The sequence below is a fragment of the Arachis duranensis genome, chromosome 3 (assembly GCF_000817695.3).
Source record: "Arachis duranensis cultivar V14167 chromosome 3, aradu.V14167.gnm2.J7QH, whole genome shotgun sequence".
Classification (NCBI taxonomy): domain Eukaryota; kingdom Viridiplantae; phylum Streptophyta; class Magnoliopsida; order Fabales; family Fabaceae; genus Arachis; species Arachis duranensis.
The window spans coordinates 134,589,980-134,606,875 of record NC_029774.3 but is presented as its reverse complement, the minus strand read 5'-3'; the positions used below and the strand labels follow the sequence as shown (position 1 = coordinate 134,606,875).

The 16,896-nt window shown below is 30.7% G+C and overlaps 2 protein-coding genes across 2 annotated transcripts; both read left to right on the top strand.

Moving 5' to 3' along the window:
* Nucleotides 1-6,470: 6,470 nt before the first annotated feature.
* On the top strand, nt 6,471-8,531 carry LOC107482235 (CBL-interacting serine/threonine-protein kinase 12). The gene has a single exon (XM_016102660.3). The coding sequence runs from the start codon at nt 6,751-6,753 to the stop codon at nt 8,263-8,265; it is 1,515 nt and encodes a 504-aa protein (XP_015958146.1). The 5' UTR covers nt 6,471-6,750; the 3' UTR covers nt 8,266-8,531.
* A 5,031-nt stretch (nt 8,532-13,562) lies between these two features.
* LOC110279604 (probable cinnamyl alcohol dehydrogenase) lies at nt 13,563-15,813 on the top strand. The gene is made up of 3 exons (XM_052259640.1): nt 13,563-13,665; nt 14,046-14,208; nt 15,469-15,813. The coding sequence occupies exons 1-3, from the start codon at nt 13,578-13,580 to the stop codon at nt 15,524-15,526; spliced, it is 309 nt and encodes a 102-aa protein (XP_052115600.1). The 5' UTR covers nt 13,563-13,577; the 3' UTR covers nt 15,527-15,813.
* Nucleotides 15,814-16,896: the final 1,083 nt, after the last annotated feature.

Below are 16,896 nucleotides of genomic sequence, written 5' to 3'. Positions count from 1 at the left end.
CGAGCATTAATTGCAGTAACAAAAGATCATATTCTCCTTATAAACCTCCTAAAATTACAGTGACATTTGCAGCTTCATTCAGATCAACTCCTAATAAGATTAGTGCATCCATGTTTTCTTAGTTTCAAGTAAGCAATGTGTCATAATTTCCTCTTTTTCTTATATTGTTCAACTTATTTTTCAATTGATTTTCTTTAACTCTTGTTTGTGAAGCAAATAAAGTTTCTAATCTCTTTTATGTCTGACAAGAGAAAATATATGCAACCATTCTTACAGTGAAAGAATTTGACATTAAAGTTGAGTCAGAATTTAAGGAGTGTATCTTGTCTTTTACAAATCTTGTATTCAGTTGTGATTCTTCTATTTCTTTGATCTTCATTTGAATTGAATATTATTGTATATTAGCACCAAAAACATTCTCTATTAGTTTACCACCTTCAATAGTTGATTCTATTTGATCTCTGGAAAGAAAGGTAGATAATTCAATTCATTCAACTTGATTCCAATCGGACTTGAGAAACTGTGAACTTCAGCTTCAGTATTTGGTTCAGGATCTGCATTTGTCATAGTTTAGGATCTTGAGCTCTGATACCACTATAAAAGGTATCAGACTCCCAAGAGATAACGAAACAAAAAAAAAAGAGAGAGAAAAAGTTATAGTGTTTAGAGTAAAGAAATGAGAGAATGAGATTACTCTGATGAGTCACAGATTACAATATATATAGATGGTGTATGATTCAGTTGTTTCTGTTACACGTCAATTTACTATAACTAACTATAACTAATCATAACTAACTTCTCTAACATACATTGATTGTTATATCCTTTTAAACTGGTTAATTCGGAATTGGATGAGCATAACATTGGAGGCAGTCTTTTTGATCTGACTAATTCAAAATTGGATGAGCATAACGTTTGAGGCCGCCATTCCAACTAGCAGTGATAAGATGAGCCTATTCTTTTCTTTTTGTTTAAGATATCTCAAGTTTCATAAGTTCTTCCAAATGAATGTGAAAAATTTAATCTAATATTTTTTTATTACAATTTCATAAGCTTTTTAATTTGAATATGATAACCTAATCTAATACTTTTATAATTGGGTTAAAGCCAAATTGTTCAAAACACACAAAAAAAGAGAACTGTCAAAGTCCTCTTCTTAAAAAAAAAAAACAAAAATAAACATATCTCAAAAAGAAACAAGGTAATATACTCTTTCATTCCATTTCTTGTGTGTTGAAAATAAAGAGCAGAAGTACAAAACTTTAAATCAACTAAAATATACTTAATTAGTACCTCATAATAAAGTAACTAACTAACTAAACCAACCAAAATATTATGATTTTATGTCCACACACACTAATAACAAAAATAACTTAGGTAGTATCAACAAACAAACTTGTATAGTTACTAGCTACTGATACTTAATTATAGTATAATCAAATTTTATGATTGGATTCCTGCATGGATCCAGCATGAGAATCATGAATCAGGTGACATTTGGCAGTTGTTACCCCAATGCTTGAGACGAAGTTGTATAGTGATATTAGCAGTCAAAAAGTGGACACACTGCATTGGTTGAAGAACATTCAAAATTCCTTTTAGCGTCTTCAACCTCGCACAATCAGAAGTCTTTATTATTCTCTCCAATCCCCAAAACACATCCTTCATCGCCAACTGCACCACCTCATAATAATTTTTTCCATCATTATTCTTCTTCCAAACAGTTTAGCCAGCTCCACGATCTTGCTATCCGCCATGGCAACCTACTATCTCTCCATCTTCCTCTCAACCTTCTCCTCCTCCATCCTCATCCTCATCTTCAGTCCCATTATCTTCCTCTCCTGTTCCTCTATAATCTCAAATAAGTTACTCTTCTTGAGAGACTCCAGCACTTTGAAGGCGGTGGAAGGCTTCCAGTTCGTGATCCAAAGGTATGCCTTTTCGAGAGGGGTTGGCCAAGGCAGCGAAAAAAAGATAACAATGTCCTCGCGCGCTAGAGTCTATTTGACGGTATAGTACTCTTTTAAGTGTGTTGTGATTTTGGAGACCAGAGATTGAATATCATGTTCGGTCAAAAGGTTGTGTTGGTTAGAAACATGAAGAAGCTGCTTGAAAATTTCTTCGAGTTTACAAATCCAATTATCATAGAATTCAGAGAACATCTTAACGACGGTGGAGTTATTCATGCTGATACAGTAGTAACAGTATCAAGGAACAGAGCGAGTATGTGTAGTGTGGATGCACGTGCTTTTAAAGAAGAAAAAGAAAGAGGTGAGATGAACAGATGTAAAAAAAAAAGAAAGAGACACGATGATGAGAGTGATGGTAGTACACAGAATACATGACTTACGTGCAGCAATTGTCTAATAGTACGTTTCAACAAGTATATCTATTGTTTGGATTTCAGAGTTCACCATTATCCATCAAGATTTTTTTAGAACCATGATCTTTGAGTCCTTTCAAAAGACACCTTAAATATTTTATTCTCCATTTCTTAAATTTTATTACATAGGTATATTTGATTTTTTATTTTCTAAGTAAGTTAATATTTTGTATTTAATAAAATAAGATGTCTTTATATTTTTAATTTTGGATACATTATGCGTTTATTTCATCATCAATTACAAATAATTTTAAAAAATACATCCATAAACTAAAATTTAATTTTTATTGAATTATTATTTTAAGAACAAACTAAAAATGTTATGTCAAATGTTATTAATTTTTTATATTAATTTTTTAATTTTTTGAAGAATTGATTAGGTAAAGAATTCAAAATTTGAGCACATTCAATATTTCTTATTTTCTAAAAGTATTGATTATACAGAATACTTATTTGAAATTTGAGTACATAACTATTTGTTTTAAAATCAAATAGAATTAAAATTTCTATTATAAAAAAATTAGTTAAATTTATCTTCTATAATATCATTTTTTTTGACATATAATATTCTTTAGGTAATTGACATATAATATTTAAACTCTCCGTATTATATGTTATTTCATTATTTTAACATTCACAATTACTTTTTTTATTTCTCTTATTCATATGTTTATTTATTTATTTCATTCTTATTATTAAACTTTTAACAGCTACATTGATATATTTTTATGAATAGAAAATATGGAAGTAGTTGTTTTAGAATATATTTTTATAAAGTCAATACAAAGAATCGAGTTTTAGAGTATCAGAAGTTCTAATAATCAAGTATTTTTTTATTTTAAAAAAGATTTTGTACAAAGAGAATACTAACTCCTCGTCACTCATTATAATACATTATTAATACTTAATAACTCAATTTTTTGAGATTAACTACTGTATGAACCTGTGTCTAGCATAAAAAAATTTATAAAAATAAAAAAATATATATGTTTAAATATTTTTAAAAAAATACATAAAATAATTATTATTTTAAAAAATTATAAAATTATTATCAATATCAAAATTTAACTTAAAATAGCGAATAATCATTATTTTATATTTTTTAAGTAAAATAATTAGGACAATACTATACTATGATGCGGAAGAACTTTTATTTCAGCAGATTGCTGAAAAGAGGTGGTGTAAGATTGATTTTACGCGTGTTAAGTTAGTTGTCTTGTATCGAGACATGTTCATTGAAAAATACAGAGATGTGATCGAAATTATTCATTACATGATAGACTTTATGTTAAATTATTTAAAAAATTAATGTAGTGATTAGTTGTTTTGTCTTCTATAATATCATTTCTTTAACATATAATACTCGTTAAGTGATTGGCATATAATATTTAAACTCTCTCTGTATATATTATTTCATTATTTTAACATTTACAATTATTTTTCTTTATATTTCTCTTATTCATATGTTTAATTATGGGAGTCACTTAGATAAAGATGTCAAAAATGTCTTTTTTTTAAAGATGTTTTTTAAAAATTAAAATTTAACACATATAATCAATTTTGATTCACTATTTTTCGGTCAAATTAATTTGTCTAACTTAATTTTGACAAAAATAACATAATTTAAATGATTATATGTGTTAAATTTTAATTATTAAAAAATATCTAAAAAAAACGTTTTTTACATCTTTATGGGAGCATCTTATTTCATTCTTATTATTATTAAACAGCTGCATCGATATATTTTTATAAATAGAAAATATAGAATTAGTTTTGGAATATTTTTATAAAATCAACACAAAGAATCGGGTTTTAAAATATCAAAAGTGGTAATGATTAAGTGTTTTTTCATTTCAAAAAAAATTATACAGAAAAAAATTTATACAAAAAGAACACTAACTTTTCATCGTTCATTATAATACATTATTAATACCTAATAATTTAACTTTTCGAAGTTAACTAATGTATAAACCTGTGCCTAACACGGAAAGAGTTATAAAAATAAAATAAAAAAATTATATGTTTGAATATTTTAAAAAAATATACAAAATAATTATTATTTTAAAAAAAATTATAAAATTATTATCAAAATTAAAATTTAATTTAAAAATAGTGAGTAATTATTATTTTATATTTTTTTAAAGTAAAATAATTAGAATAATACTATAGTGCGAAAGAGTTTTTATTTTAGTAGATGCTGATGAGACGTGATGCAAGATAAATTTTACGCGTATTAAATTAACTGTTCTGTATCTAGAGTCTAGATATATTCTATAAAATATACAGTATTCAATACATAATATTATAATAGTCATTATAATCATAAAAAAATAATTAAACAAATGTACACAAAAAATATTTTAAAAAAATATCATATAATATTAAAAATATTCTATTTTAATATATATTATAATTTTATTTTTGAGATAATTATTAGTAAATATATAATAAATAAATTTAAAATAAACTACTAAAAAATGCTTTTATTTTTAATTTAATTTCTGGATCTGTCTCAGTTTATCATATATGTGAAAGGAGTTCGTCATAATGACTATATCAAATGGTGGCTATTCCAACAAAAATTTTATGATTGTTATGTAAAGATATTTTATTTTTTCAATGAATGATAAATTGTAAAGCTTAATTTTTATATATTATAAAAGTGTTATTTTTATTTAAAGTGTGATTAAACAAATAAATTATATTTTTTAAATAAAAATTATTATAAAAAAATATTTTTGAGATCTTTATCAAAATAGTTGCAATATCAAATAGCTTAGTATAGCCTGAATCTGTTCAGACGAAAAATTACAGAAGGAACAATGAAACAGTAACGAAAAGGCGAATTAAAAGAACAAAGTTCTCTATAAATGATTAAATGGAATCAATGTGTACATCATCGAGCTGGAGTGTCCCTAAGACAAGTTAGCAATAATGCTTTTTTGCCCCGGAAAATTATTAACAATATATATGGATACGAGGGATATATATTGAAATGGAATATTTCTAATCATTATATGATCCCATTTTTTAAAAAAGTATTGTTTGTGTAAATTTTTTTAATTATGCTTTTTTTCGTTATATTAAATTAATTATTTTAATATTTTTATTAGATATATTTTAATAAAAATTAAAAATAATGATCATAAATACAATGACTTTAAATGTATTGTCATAAATTCAATGAATGTATTTATAGTATTATTTATTAGATATATTTAATCTTAACCATTAAAACTAATTCAATGATTATAAATACATTTTCATATTTTCATATAAAAATATCATTTTTATATGATATATTATTTTTTGTAAGTAATGTAGGTTGTATGGCACGACCTTATTTGATGGATTATATATTGTGAAAATTATAACAAAAAAATGGATTGTTAATCTCCATAAATCACTCGGATGGTAGCATGCTAGCAATGAAATGAAATTAAATAGTTTATAGTAGCTTCAATATTGAAGATAAGATAGTCCAATAACGTGGACGAAGAGGGAAGGGAAAATATAAAATGCGTGTATTATCAATTTGAACCCGCGTTTTTGGAAACTAAATTAAAATATATGTATCTCATCAAAGTGTTCAAAACACGGGATACGAATGCGTAATAACTCACTTACAAATTGCGAAAAAAAAAAAAAACAATATTCATCGCCCTATTAACGTATTGTTTATAAAGAGTCAATATTGTATTTCATATGAAATATTTATAAGAATACATTTTAAAATAATAATTTTAATCTATATGATTAAAATATCGAATGCTAATGCGTAAAGTTCTTTTATAAAACATCCTAAGTAACCTTTTGATTAGCTTGTATTGAATAATTTGGATGCTGATGGTCTTCTAGGTAGAGTTGTGAATATAGTACTTCCGTATGAAATGAATATTGGAGAAATAATTTATTTTAATAAATAAACATAAAATAGCGCCAAGAGAATATAATAATATGATAATAAAAAAAATTTAAGTGGAGACAATTTGTTTATTTATTTGATGATTGGCGAATCTAATAATGGCAGGACATTTAGGTGTGATAATATAAGCAAGGGATGATAATCTAACAGAATCTGGAATAATTGGTGATGCCATCTGTGCTCACAAAATAAAGAAGCTTGACCCGTCCCGTACTTATTAGTTATTAACGTTGTCATTTGAAAAATAAGTAAATATAAAACAGAAGAAGAAGAAAAGAGATAGAAGCAGCAGCACACGGAAATGACATCACTCAAAAAGCTGCACACAGCTTCAATGGAGCTGGAGTTGAAGTGGTAGTTTCTAGTTCCTACAAACACAGAAGACAGAACTAGTATATATATATATATTGAATTTGTTTCTCTTGGCTCGGGAGAAGAAGTGATGGCTGAGGCAGTGGTGGTTCCCAACAAGAACAAGGAGAGCAGCCTCCTCCTGGGCCGCTTCGAGATAGGAAAGCTCCTGGGCCACGGAACCTTCGCGAAGGTGTACCACGCGCGCAACATCAAGACCGGTGAGGGCGTCGCCATCAAGGTCATCGACAAGGAGAAGATCCTCAAGAGCGGCCTCGTCTCCCACATCAAGCGCGAGATCTCCATCCTCCGCCGCGTCCGCCACCCTAACATCGTCCAGCTCTTCGAAGTCATGGCCACCAAATCCAAGATCTACTTCGTCATGGAGTACGTCCGCGGCGGCGAGCTCTTCAACAAGGTCGCCAAAGGCCGCCTCAAGGAAGACCTCACTCGAAAGTATTTCCAGCAACTCATCTCCGCCGTCTCCTTCTGCCACAACAGAGGCGTCTTCCACCGCGACCTCAAACCGGAGAATCTCTTGCTGGACGAGAACGGCGACCTTAAGGTCTCCGATTTCGGCCTGAGCGCCGTTTCTGATCAGATTAGGCAGGATGGCTTGTTCCACACCTTTTGCGGAACCCCTGCTTACGTGGCACCTGAGGTTCTTGCGAGGAAGGGTTACGACGCAGCGAAGGTTGATATCTGGTCTTGTGGCGTCGTTTTGTTCGTTCTGATGGCTGGCTATTTACCTTTCCATGATCGCAACGTTATGGCTATGTATAAGAAGATCTACAAGGGCGAGTTTCGCTGTCCTAGGTGGTTTTCCCCCGAATTGTCCAGGCTTGTTGCTAAGCTTCTTGATACTAATCCTGACAGGAGGATTTCCATTCCCGACATCATGGAGAATCGCTGGTTCAAGAAAGGCTTTAAGCAGATTAAGTTCCATATTGAGGATGACAATAAGGTTGTTCAGCACGTTGCTGGTGGTGGTAATGATGCTGATTCTTCATCTGATTTGTCAGAAACAGATGAGTTTGAGGCCGAGGAAAGTGCCAGGAGGAGGAGGAGGAACAGCGCTTTGTTGCCGCGGCCGGCGAGTTTGAATGCGTTTGATATCATATCGTTTTCTCCTGGTTTTGATCTCTCTGGCTTGTTTGAGGAGAAGGGTGACGAGGCGAGGTTTGTTTCCGGTGCGCCGGTTTCCAAGATCATATCGAAATTGGAGGAAATTGCTCAGTTGGTGAGCTTCACGGTGAGGAAGAAGGACTGCAGGGTAAGTTTGGAAGGTTCCAGAGAAGGCGTGAAGGGGCCACTTACCATTGCTGCTGAGATTTTTGAGTTGACGCCTTCTTTGGTTGTGGTGGAGGTGAAGAAGAAAGGAGGGGATAGAGAGGAGTATGAGAGGTTCTGCAACACTGAATTGAAGCCAGGGTTGCAGAATTTGACGGTTGAGGACGAATCCCAACCTCAGTCTCACTCAGAAACTGCAACTGCATCTTCTTCGCCATTACCTTCACCCACTGATGAACTCTCTCAACTGCGTACGCTTTCTGACTCTGCAATCCACTTACCTTCTGAACTTGAATCTTTGAACCTAGATACATGAAGAGAGCATGCGTTACCTTTTTGTTCTTTTTTTTTTGTGTGTATGGTAAATTTTCAGGATTTATATCCTGCTTTTTTTAGGTTTTCTCCTGCATTTCCCTGTAAGAAGGCTAATCTACGATATAGTGAAAGGATGAGCACACGTTTCCACATTACTTGGCTTAATTGGCAGATTCATGTGTAACTTTGTAACATCTATTAGTTTTTCATTCTTTATTAGTTTATTGTAGTTAATGTGAAAAGAATAAGAAACCAATTTCCCGTTAATTAATCTGTGTAGTATTCGGCAATGACTTTGGTTTTTAGTCTTTCAGATTTCGGTTTGATTTGGAAATTGGAACCATTCATAGGACATTTTAGAATTCAGCAATTGTTGCCTTTTATATACAGTACCAAATCGGATTTAGAACTCAGATATCTTCTACAAAGGCATATGAAAGCTACGACTATTCAGGGCAACAAATAGATAAGTAAAAAGGTAGGTTGAGGACAATGTGACACTATCCAATTTGGTAGGTAAATGCAGTGTCATTTAGCAATAGAAATAGTAGAATGGTAGTTAAGTGTAAAACAAGTAGTCATCAGGATCCCAAAAAAAAAAAAATGGTAGGAATTCTGTTGGGTTCATCCCAATGGATAACATTCACTTCACCCAAAGCATGCTTAATTTTCGTTGGAGCTTGCTCCTTCCATATCCCCGCAATAAAATAATTCGAAAAAGTCCAGGCACAGCAATTTCATTAAGTTTTGGCTAGCATATAACCAGCAAAGAAAAGTGAGTCATTAGATAAAATTTTATATTAATCTCACACCATTAAAATCATCATTAATAGCTATTTGATGGCTATAAATTACAAAAGTTGCTATCCCTAGCATTCCTCAAATAATTCTAAGGGCATAGCTTTCAGTACTGAATGCTTCCAATTGCATCTGGCCCTACATTGTAACAAGTGGTGCATGTTGTTATACTAAAATTGTTGCTTTTACAAAACAGACACCATTAGTAAGTTGAAGCCTGAGCCACTTGCCTATGGGGGACCATAATGATGATGATAATAATAATTATCATAATATCATAGGTGTCAAGTATGCAAACCAAAATTCTAAGGTCTTTCTTTTTTTAGGATTTTCAAATTTTTTCAATTGAATATTGCTATGTAGCTAGTTTCTTAGTTTCGGTAGTCTTGTTTGAAAAACGAATATCTAAGTGTAAGATTGAGCAGGTTCCAGCACTAATATATGATTTCTTGAACAATTGACACACTCTTTTATGCTGATGTAATAGAAGACTTTGATCTGTAGGGGTTGAATTATCAAAAATTGTTGTCTACTTGTCTTGTTGAAATAATACAGATTGCAATGTTTGTTGCTTTCTGTGTGGTTCGATCAAAATCGACCAGCATTTGTTTCCAATAATTCAATACTACTAGTACCCATGGTGGCTTATGAAACTAACTACAAGCATCTATTTTGCTAAGTTTTCTTTGTTCATATCTTCACTTTGTTATTATTTGTATGTGTTCCAAACTGGATTTATTTTATAAGAAAGTCTAGGGCCAACACTTTTATTAAATTTGGCCAGTATTTAATTAGTAAAAGAAAAGTGAATAATTTTACACCATTGAATAAAATCTCACACTATTAAAAACACTAATAATAACTAATTGATAGTTATAAATCACAAAATTTACTGACTCTCTATCATTTCTCTTTATTTACCTTTGAAATGGGGAACTAATTAATAAATCATTTTCCCCCTCTATTATCGGTTCCTTAAATCATACATGGCATCATTAATAAATATTTAAATTTTAATATCTTTCCATGTAAATTAATTTTAATTATGTAAATAATCCATGATTTAGATAGGATATTCATGAAAGGAAAATGTATAATTTCGTATAGAGTAGGTTGTAAATTTTTCCTTACAATAATAATAAATAATAGATACCGTATTGCTAATTTGACAATAAGTGACTCAAAAACTGGCTAGTAACGACAAAACTCCAAACTGCTTTCACCTAAATTATGGAAAAATAAAAGGGAGGATAATTTGGATTGATTGTCAAATTAAAAAATAATTGCTCTGCCGATGCATTTTGTTCTTTAAATCATTTATTTATTTATAGATTGGAGGCATTTTTCCTTTATTTGGCCCGCAATCACTTTGTTTGGAGTTAATATGACAATTTAATATTTTACAGTAATATGTTTATACATATATAATTTCATATAAATGTCACAGAGCTGGTATACAACTATACATACATGTGACAAAATTTAACAGTATTGGTGGCTGAAAGGCATAGTCTTTGTGTTTCACATGTCGATGCTTAATCCTCTCAAATAGAAGTTTAGAATCACTTTTGATTTTTCCATATAAAAGAGTCATGCGAATAAGCCGCTTAACAATATTCACAGTTTTGCTGAGGAAAACCAAACACCATTTTCTTTAATAAAAAAACAAAGATATGCTAAATAATCCGGTAAGACCTTTTTGCCCTTGTATAAAGTATGAAAAGTACAAACGCATGGATTGTTGGAAGTGGGAGAGTACCAGATACCACTTCCTGTTCCTTTGTCCGTATTAAAAATGGAAGTACAACAAATCCATGCATGGTAAAATTTTTGTGGTGTCATGCTTCCTGACACTCCAGCATCATATTATATAGATAGGTATCGTAAGAGCTACAGCTTGGTGTTTTTCTTATATGATGTTCTTTTCTTTACTGCATAATATACTCAATTTTTGTCATTATGCGAGTTTAAATCTCATGCATATACCTACCTATTTATATCCTTTAATTTCATGTAATTTAATAGGAGTAAATCAGCTTAACTATACCGTCGCATATTTCATTATTAGTATAGATTTCAAACGGGAACTTATGAACACTGTTGTTTAGCCTAGATTATCACTTTGTTTAATTAATTAGAAGTTATTTTCTGGAGACGTCATAATCTAGATTCCTCGATCTTATTTTGAGAGCTGGGCGATTTTGGTCCGCAGAAATTTTTAAAGGAGTGTTAAGGTCACCAAATTGTACTACAATATTTTTGAGCTACTGCAACATGTAGTGCAAACAAGAGTTAAAAAATGTTATCTAAAATGATCAAAAACTACCTTTAAAATTTATTGCAAAAAAATTAAGGCTATTATAACTCTCCGCTAACTAACGTGTCATAAGAGTTGTTTTTGATCAATTAGAAAATATGTCAAAAGCATTGCTTTAATAAATTAATCAAGCGACCCTTACGGTCTTCATCTATTACCCTTCGTAAAGGATGCTTTTTAACCTTTTAATAGACTTCTCATTATAATCGTTGCCTAAAATAGTTCAATATTTTTCATTAAAATTTTGCTCTTCCCTTTAAATATTTTAAGCAGCACAACATGCATTCATAATCTTATTCCTGTTACTAACATTTCAGAATCAAAATATGAATAACTCAAAATTCCTAACCCATGCATTCATAATCTTATTCACTCCTATTACTAACATTTCAGAATCAAAAATATGAATAACCCAAAATCCCTAACCCCAATCCTAACACAATCTCTCCAATTTCACATCACTGATGCGTGCATTCTGCGGTTCTCTACTCCAACGAATTCTTCTGTACTCCTAGTGTCGAGCTCTTCTTTGCTCCGCCGTGTTTTTTTACTTGCGCCGAGGTTCGCTCTACTTCCGCTATGTTCTTTTACTCGCACCTTGTTCTTTGTTCTCTCGCGCTAAGTTTTGCCTACTGTGTTCTAAATTGGAAGAGGTAGCTATTGATGTTCCTTGTTTTTAAATATGTGATTTAATTTTAAGTTTAAGATAGTGGAAGAATAAACTCTCAATTGCTGCAATTTTAGCGGCAGAGTTGTTAAAGCAAGAAATATGATGAGAAGTACAAACATTGTAGCATAAATAACATCCAAATTGATTGTTGAAGAAGCTAAATTTCATGATATACAGGTGTTCTTGCGTGAGTAACCGATTTTAAGGTATAGTTTGTTTTTCTGATATTCGGACTCAGCTTTTCCTACGTTGGTTATCTCCAAGAATGGTGGTGGACACTTACAAAGGCACTCCAACACTAATTTAATAAGAGTAGAAGATAAATATCAAATTATTCAAAATAAGTAGTGTACCTGTGATTTAGTGACTCACTTGTATTTATAAAATTGTGTTTAGAACTGTTATAAGCATTTCCAAAACTACTTTGCGGAACTTTAACTAATTTCTTGTGCCTAACACGTACTCTCCGTGTACTCATGATATAACACGTGTGTATTTACTCCAACGCTAAGGTTAAATAAAATAAAGTTTTACAGTACTCATTACATTACATACCAATTTTTATAAAATAAATTATTATTACCTCTATCAATCCTCTAATATTATAGAGAGGAGTACCATGAACAACTTCAATAGAGCTCATCTAGTCCATACTCTTTTACGAATCCTTCCCTAGCTTTTGCATTGTTAGTATTATGAATATTGGTTAACAGATCCGCTGTTAACTTTTCTCTATTTTTTTGTCTACCAATCTACAATCTACCGTGGACCAAGAGTACAACCAGGCAGCTGGTTCCGCATGCAATTAATTCGTGATCTTTCCCTCTCTTCTCCATTACATGAGCGGTAAACTCAGATGACGCCACTATTTTGATTATCGAGAAAAATACAAGCAAAAATCTAATAAAGAAAAAAGAACCGTAAACATTGAGAGAAGGAGTTCATAAAAAATACGAATCATACAAATAAAAAACAAAAAAAAATTGAATAACTCATAATTCGGCTAAAGAGATTTTCTGCTACAAATCCTACAGCGGCATAATTGCCGCCATGACCATCGAATAAACCAACGAATATTGATTTACTTCCAATTTCAACCTGACTGAATTGTTGGACATCTTCGTTGTCTTGGACGGCAGCGTATGAAAACTTTCCAGCGGAATAGTCATGGTAGGACGGTTATAAGCATTTTCAAAACTACTCTGCTGAATTTTAGCTAATTTTCTCGTAACTTAGTTTTAGTGATTTTGTTTAGAGAGATTTGCGGCACGTAGTTATTTGATTTTATAGGATAAGTCTAAGTCTGTTAGGAGAGAAAACACGTACTCTCCACGTATTCCTGATATAACACGTGTGTATTTAGTTTTAACCAGATTCCGATTTATAGCCAACGAACGGATCAATAGGTAATTAAAAATTTGCATTATTATTTGGCAAATAGTAAATTAAGCCTTGCTTCATAAATTGTTTATTTTAATTATAATTAATTTAGTCTTTCTGTCACTATTAGCCTTGTTGTGCTCTTTTTATGTTCCTCTCAACTCATGGTTCAGGTTCTTCTCTTCGCCTTGTTTTGCTCGCGTTCCTGCATTTGATCTGCAACCAAACTTCATTAGGTGCGCACTTCAAATCTTTCCTTTCCTACTCTAATTACTCTATTTTGTATGTGTGATTTTTTCAAGAAAAGGGAAATTGTGTGTTTCTATTTGCTGCTTTTTTGAGCTATTTGCCGTCTTTCTGATCAACTTATAATCCAATTCCTTTTGTCTTAACTGTCCACCAAATGGTACCATCATGGCTCATACAAACTCCATTTCTATGCTTACAATTATATTATCAATGCTCTCTATGGTTAATTACTGCTAATTCATGAGAAATTGGATTTGAATTTGACATATATGTTATCAACTCTCTCTATAGTGTTTCTTTTAATTTCTTATTAAAAAAACTTAAAAATCACTGTGTTGCCATTATATTGGGTTTGGGGTGTGTGTAGGGAGGAAATCAATCACAGGAAGCTTCATTGGGAGCATGAAGGAGACAGAGGAGATGCTGCAATTCTGGAAGGAGAAGGGACTGAGTTCGATGATCGAGATTGTGAACATGGATTATATCAACACAGCAGTGGAAAGACCGGAGAAGAACGATGTGAAATACAGGTTTGTTGTGGATGTTAAAGGAAGCAAGCTTGATCAGTGACATTATTACTATTATACCAACTAAACAAGTTTGATGAAGAAGATTATATATGGGGTGGTAGCATAAACCCAATTAAGTAGTTTCTTTGTGTTTTGTTAATTCATGATTGCTCTGTTTCCTCTGTTCAAAGCTATTATTATTTTGTAATTGGAGTCTTCTTGATTAATGAATATTGAAAATGATTTTCATTTTCCATCCATTTAAAGTAGAAAAGAAAAGATTATAGATTAGGGTAGTGGCTCACCAACTTGCATTGAGAGGTGTGGCAGAGTGTAAGTCGTTGAGTGACACCACCCACCTAATATTTGGGGTGATCCTATTTGTGACACATTTTGCACTAATTGATATTCTCGAAGTTCAAATTCTTGGATGGATTTGTGTCTTCATTTCGGTCACTGTTTTTGCAGCACTTCTAAGCATTGTGGTCAGTGATTAATTATCATTTAATTTCATTAATTTCTTAATATCATACGTGTTATTAGCTTTGTGATTAGTTATTATTGTACGTGGTGCAGGCACATGTTATAAGAACAAAGAGTGTTCAATTTATGCCATTCAATTTGTCATTTTTCGTCACATTAAGTGTGGTTATGTGGTTTGCATATGATTTATTTCTCAGTGATATATGTATTGCCGTAAGTACACCAACTTTATCAGTTTGAATATAAAGTTAAAGAATTTGAAAGCGACTTGACTTATTAATTGAGTAATTAATTGTCAACTACCAAACGTGTTGGGTTTTGCACTTGGGGTACTTCAGATGCTGCTATATGCCATATACAGAAATGCTGCTATATACCATATAAAAAGCTTACTATTTGGGACACAGGTAATTGGTTTTCAGTTATTTGATGAAATTTTTTGGTGCAAATGTTAAAAAAAAAAGTAGTTAATTAAGAATCTTCATTGTTCTTAATATTAAGTGTTTTCTTTTATTGTTATTTTGGCCAGTGATGTATCTTAGTGTTCCACTCTATGTATGAAAGTTATTGTTCTTTATTATCATATGGGTTACAGTGAGTTTGAACTTATTTGAGAAAAAAATGGAAGAAACCACTTCAAATTTTTTTACTAATCTTGTACTTCCAATGAAAAATGTTTTCTATTCAGGAGTAATGCCTATTCTACATTGGTTTAAATAACAGTGATTACAATACATGAGCACATGTACTAGGTTGATTACTTTGGTTAGTATCTCAATAAACTATCTTTTTCTGTAGGTTTCCGTACAAAAACAAGAATCATAGACATAAGCAACTGGTGGAAAGACGAGATTGAACGGTAAGACAATGTAAAAAGATATGATGTGTTGAAAGAGAAGAAGAATCAAAAAGTAAAGTTGACGATGATCCTGAAGCCTTTAAGTGTTAACAAAACATTTGTACTATGATCTCTCATCAATTGAAAAGAAAGTTTGGGTCATAAGGTAGAACTTATTCAAGATCAGTTTGATAAAGATCTTTGGGAGAATGGTTCTAAGGATGAGAATGGTTTTAAAGATGCTCGTTGTATTTAGCTTTTTTTTTTTTTTTTGAATACAAGTATTTTGTTAAAGGTCTTTTATTTAATTAATTTGCCATATTTTGTTATGTGAATTAAAGAGTTATATAATAATATATTTTAACTTCTTAATATATATTCAAGTAGAATAAGTTGAGGTTTTGTTTCTTTTATCATATTTTTAATTTTATTGTCAGACAAGAATTTTGTTATTTTGTTGAGAATTATTGATAAATATGTATTTAAAATACTAATTGAACCTTTTAATATCTATTTTAATTAAAACTTTATTATTAGTTATTTTGTCTATTTTATAAATTTTAATTAGAACTTTATTATTAGAACTTTTATTTTTGCCAAAAAGGCAATCCTTCTGTTACTTACATATTTTGAATATTAGACAACATTTATATAGTTGCATATCCAAAAGAAAAGGCAACACTTGTTAGGTTGCATATTCAAAAAAAGGCAATGTTTTTAGAAGGTTACATATTCAAAACTAATAGGCAATACTTTAAAGAATTGCAAATTCAAACTTATAAGCAACACATAAAAGGGGTTGCATTTTACTGCAAAGAGACAACACGTTTTAGTAGTATCCAAAATATTTATGCCAATCACTTAACGAGTATTATATGTTAAAGAAATGATATTACACAAAACAAGACAACTAATCACTACATTAATTTTTTAAATAATTTAACATAATGTCTATCATGTGCTGCTGAACAATCTCTGTCATATTTTTGTATTTTTCAATGAACATGTCTAGACACAACACAGCCAACTTAACATGTGTAAAATCAATTCCGCACCACGTTTCTTCAGCATCTGCTGAAATAAAAATTCTTCCACACCATAGTATAGTATTGTCCTAATTATTTTACTTTAAAAAAATATAAAATAATGATTACTCGCTATTTTTAAGTTAAATTTTGATTTTGATAATAATTTTATAAATTTTTTGAAATAATAATTATTTTGTGTATTTTTTCTTAAATTTAAACATATAAAAACTTTTTTATTTTTATAAATTTTGTTATGCTAGACACGGATTCATACACTAGTTAATCTCAAAAAATTGAGTTATTAAATATTAATAATGTATTATAATGAATGATAAAAAGTTAATATTCTCTTTATATAAA